Consider the following 4,040-nt stretch of genomic DNA (forward strand, 5'->3'; position numbering starts at 1 on the left):
AATAGTAAACAAAAATAAAAAAAAAAATTATTTGTGAAGTTGTGTAATTAAATAAAAGGATATTTAAAAAAATAATTAAATGAAATAAGTGTAACAATAAGTTTGCGGGGCGTGACAATAGGCTCTGTATAGTGTATACTATTATTTTCATCATCATCCCTATAATTAATCATCTGTGATATTGGTGCAGAGAAACTGCATCAGAAGTCTCAAACTGGAAAAGGATAGGGACTACATTGGAGGCGAATGGATCAAGTGCTAATTCAACCATTCAATTAACAACCACCAAGAAAGGCGTCATATGGTTGGACCAAGTTTCTGCCATGCCCCTTGACACGTTTAATGTATGTCATCATCATCATCATCATAATAATAACCACCAAACAAACTAACTAATTACTTAATTATTGTCCATGCTCAAGAAAAATTATGATTTTCTATTCTATTAATTATCTCATTGGTAATATTAGCGAAATTATTTTGAACATATTTACTAACGAAATAAATAACAAAACTTATTACATGTATCTCATTGTTCATGAGATACGTTTATAATATTTTAAAATGTTTCTCGTTAGTAATGTAAAAAGATATGTTTAAAATGATGCTCTTGCTAAGAGTATAGTCTACTGAAGATAGAATAACATACTGTATAAATCAGACTACTCAACGAATCAGTAACTAGTACCCACCTCGAGCGAAGATGTGTAGATCGTAGGAGAGCTCCCTTAATATGTCTGACCAAATTAGATCTCTCTCGTGAAGTTGAAACACAACCTCAAGAGTCCTAAACATGTCTCATGCCTCCTCAAAAGAAGCTCTGATCATTGCATCAATAATCAACTCATGGACTGTGTATTGCCCAATAGCTGGGTGGATTGTTGTGTCCTGAGTACTCCAGTCGAGGGCCCTGGCATGGATATCCCTACATAGGGAATCGAACTTCGCCTCCTCCTCGGCTGCACCTCTAGCTTGATTCTCCTCTTCCTCATCCTCTCTCGTCTCCCACCCCCTCTACTTTATGTCTCCTCCTCATCCCCTCCTCTCCCGCTCCTACCATCATGTCATGAAGCGAGGTGGTGCATCCGACGGCAACTACAAGTCATCTCTAGGCTGAGTAGTTGTGTGTCGCACGTTGTCTAGTAGACGCGCGCAAGTCGAGGATCGTCCAATACATCATCATGTGAAGAATTGGACCCTACAGGCTCTAACTCACTAGCTGAAGTGATCTTGGATGGGCTTGGGATCTGGCTTGTGATGTGTTATGACCATGCACTGCTCTATTCTGCAGACTCTTCACCTATTATATCACACCGTCAATCTATTGGGACACCACATGTCGTCACCCCTCGTAGCTAGTGGTAATAAAAAAATCTTTACACATTGATGGGATCATGTGGAATCGGTTGGTATGATCCCAACTGCCTCTTTACCCTGTCTCGACATAGTTGAAGCAAACTATATGACAACATAGACCTCTATGTGTGGACCAATTGGGGTACAACGCTTGTATCTTAGGTTGAGCATATGGTGTCCACCACTAGAACTGAAATTAATATCTCAAAATAGTCAACAAAAAAAATTAACTATATAAACCAAAAATATATTAACTTAAATATTTGCACATTGTCAATTTTTACTTGGTCAAGCCCATGGTATCCAACTTGTGGTGCCACCTCAATAGTCGTCCCTCCCTGTGATCTCGGCTATATTGTGCTAGACTTGACAACTGGTTACCAATTAACATCATTTGTAAGTTTCTATCATCAAATAATCAATGATATTTAAATTTTAACTTTTAAATTATAAAATTATATCTCACATCCAAGGAAAAAACAGAGACATCTCTATGGTTAGGTCCACAATAATCAAAGAACCTATGGTATATCCGACTAATCAGCAGTGGGATGCAGTCGATAATGTCCGTAGTGTCCCGGTGGAGTGTACTACATAGCAACCTATAGGTCCACACTAGGACCACCAACCCCATGACAACTACCTCCAATTGTCGAAATCTTCTAGCATTGACAACCACCGAATATGGTCAAGATTATTCGACCATCACCATGTAGCACCGTGCATATTGACGCAGTATTGGGGATCAACATTCAGCATCAACAATAATATGTTGTATCCTCTCCCTAAACCATGTAAGCTTGATGGAAAATACCTCCTTCTTAGCGTGTGGTTCCATGGGCGGTCTATCTTCAATTCCAAGTAGGACGATGGTGCCAGGTCTGGAAATCTCTCATGCACCCACCTACTGAATTATCATTTGTATGCGATCTGAGATGAAAAACCATGTCCTGGAGTGTGATAATATACTCACCCCATGGTACTATGATAGGTGGAATGTGTGAATCTCTGAGCATCGCCTCTCAACAAAAATTGATAGCATATTATCGAAAGAGTCCCTAATGAGCTAGTACTACGTGACCAAACCATGCCTCAAGACAAAACCTTAGGAGGAGCCATAGTGTGGTTCATTCATTTGAGAAGTAGCACCTACCTTAGGTCTATGTACGAAACTACGGATATATAACTTCAAATGAGTAATTTGTACCTATATCAAAATTTTCACAAATCAAATTAAAAACAAAACATTATTTAATTCTTAAATATGATTCCATTAAGAAAAAGTACGAGGAGTCAATAGAATATTTGTACAATATGTACAATGGAGAATTAGTCATTATTAGAGATATAACCATTAGTGTTATCTTTTGTCATTAGCTAAAGCTTTTAGGATGAGTTGTATCATAACATGATATTAGAGTTCTGGATCCAAAAGGTGTACGTACACATTGTACAAATAGTCCATTAACTTTCTAGCAGGACTCTTCCATTAAACATAGAACTACTCCTAACAATAATTGATACCTAGGAATAAATATAATTCTATTAGATGTGCTTAACTAACCCTAACAATAATAAATTATACAAATAAAATTTTCTAACTAACGCTAACTCAAAAAAAAAATTGCCTAAATTGTTCGTCGCTAACCCTAACAAGCATGCTATACTAAGGAGCTTTAACATTAAAATAAAACAAAAACAAAAAAATAAAATTACCTCTACGAACTTCAACGTTTAGTGCCCTTCAATGTGCTAGACTGCTAGGTGTTATTTAGCCTATTAATATCTGAAGAGCAAGCCATTAAACTCCTAAGAAAGCTTCAAAACTCAGAGAACTCTATTAAATTAAAAAAACTCCAAAAAGCACAACTGGGCAAAATCATCCCTTTCATCTAACGTTTAGGCAAAATCATTAGCACTGCTAAGTGCTAACAAGATAAGTAATAAAATAAAAAAAAAAAATATAACTTTAAATACGTAAAAAGTCGCAACAAGTGGTGAGCCCGAAAATTTTATTAGTGAGCAGGGCAAAAATGAATATACGTACATATAATATAACATTTAGCATAATTACATTATAATAAATGCTTACAGTCGTTACAGAAAATAATAATAAAAGTTAAACTTCATAAAAATGTTTATAATAGTCATAAAAAAATTTTATTGTAACCAAATTTGATTTACATGTGAAATTAATTTTTTTATAACTATGATAAATATTTTTATAAAGTTTAAAAATTGTTAATATAAATATTTTGTATAATTATTGTAACCATTTTTATAAAGTTTAAAATTTTTATTAGGGTAAAACACAAAAATAAACTAAACACAAACCAATATTACATGATAGTCCTAAAAACAATAACGTTCCATGCATGTCTAAATTGATCGATGAATCTATATAAATCGAATTAAGTCAAGTCGATTTATCCTTACTCTATGTAAATCGAATTTAATCAATTTGATATACTCCTCCCCAATGTAAATCGAATTTAATCACTTCGATTTAGGCTTTCACTATATAATTTGTACTTAATCAATTCAATTTAGCTTAGAACAATGTAAATCGAACTTAATTAATTCGATTTACTAATGTAGGGCGTTGCATGGTGTAAATCGAGTCAACTACGTTCGATTTACTGCATGTGATAGAACATAATAAATCGAAACCCCTTGAATCGATA

General features: G+C 34.6%; 1 protein-coding gene across 1 annotated transcript in view; it reads left to right on the plus strand.

Annotated features, from left to right (window-relative positions):
• The window catches only part of LOC107647132 (alpha-L-arabinofuranosidase 1-like), a 21,016-nt gene continuing 17,169 nt past the window's right edge, over positions 194–4,040 (plus strand). The window contains exon 1 of the mRNA XM_021104673.1: positions 194–344. Within this exon, the coding sequence (XP_020960332.1) occupies positions 324–344 (21 nt within the window). The 5' untranslated portion in view covers positions 194–323. The remainder of the gene's footprint in view (positions 345–4,040) is intronic.

This window comes from Arachis ipaensis, chromosome B06, assembly GCF_000816755.2.
Source record: "Arachis ipaensis cultivar K30076 chromosome B06, Araip1.1, whole genome shotgun sequence".
NCBI lineage: Eukaryota > Viridiplantae > Streptophyta > Magnoliopsida > Fabales > Fabaceae > Arachis > Arachis ipaensis.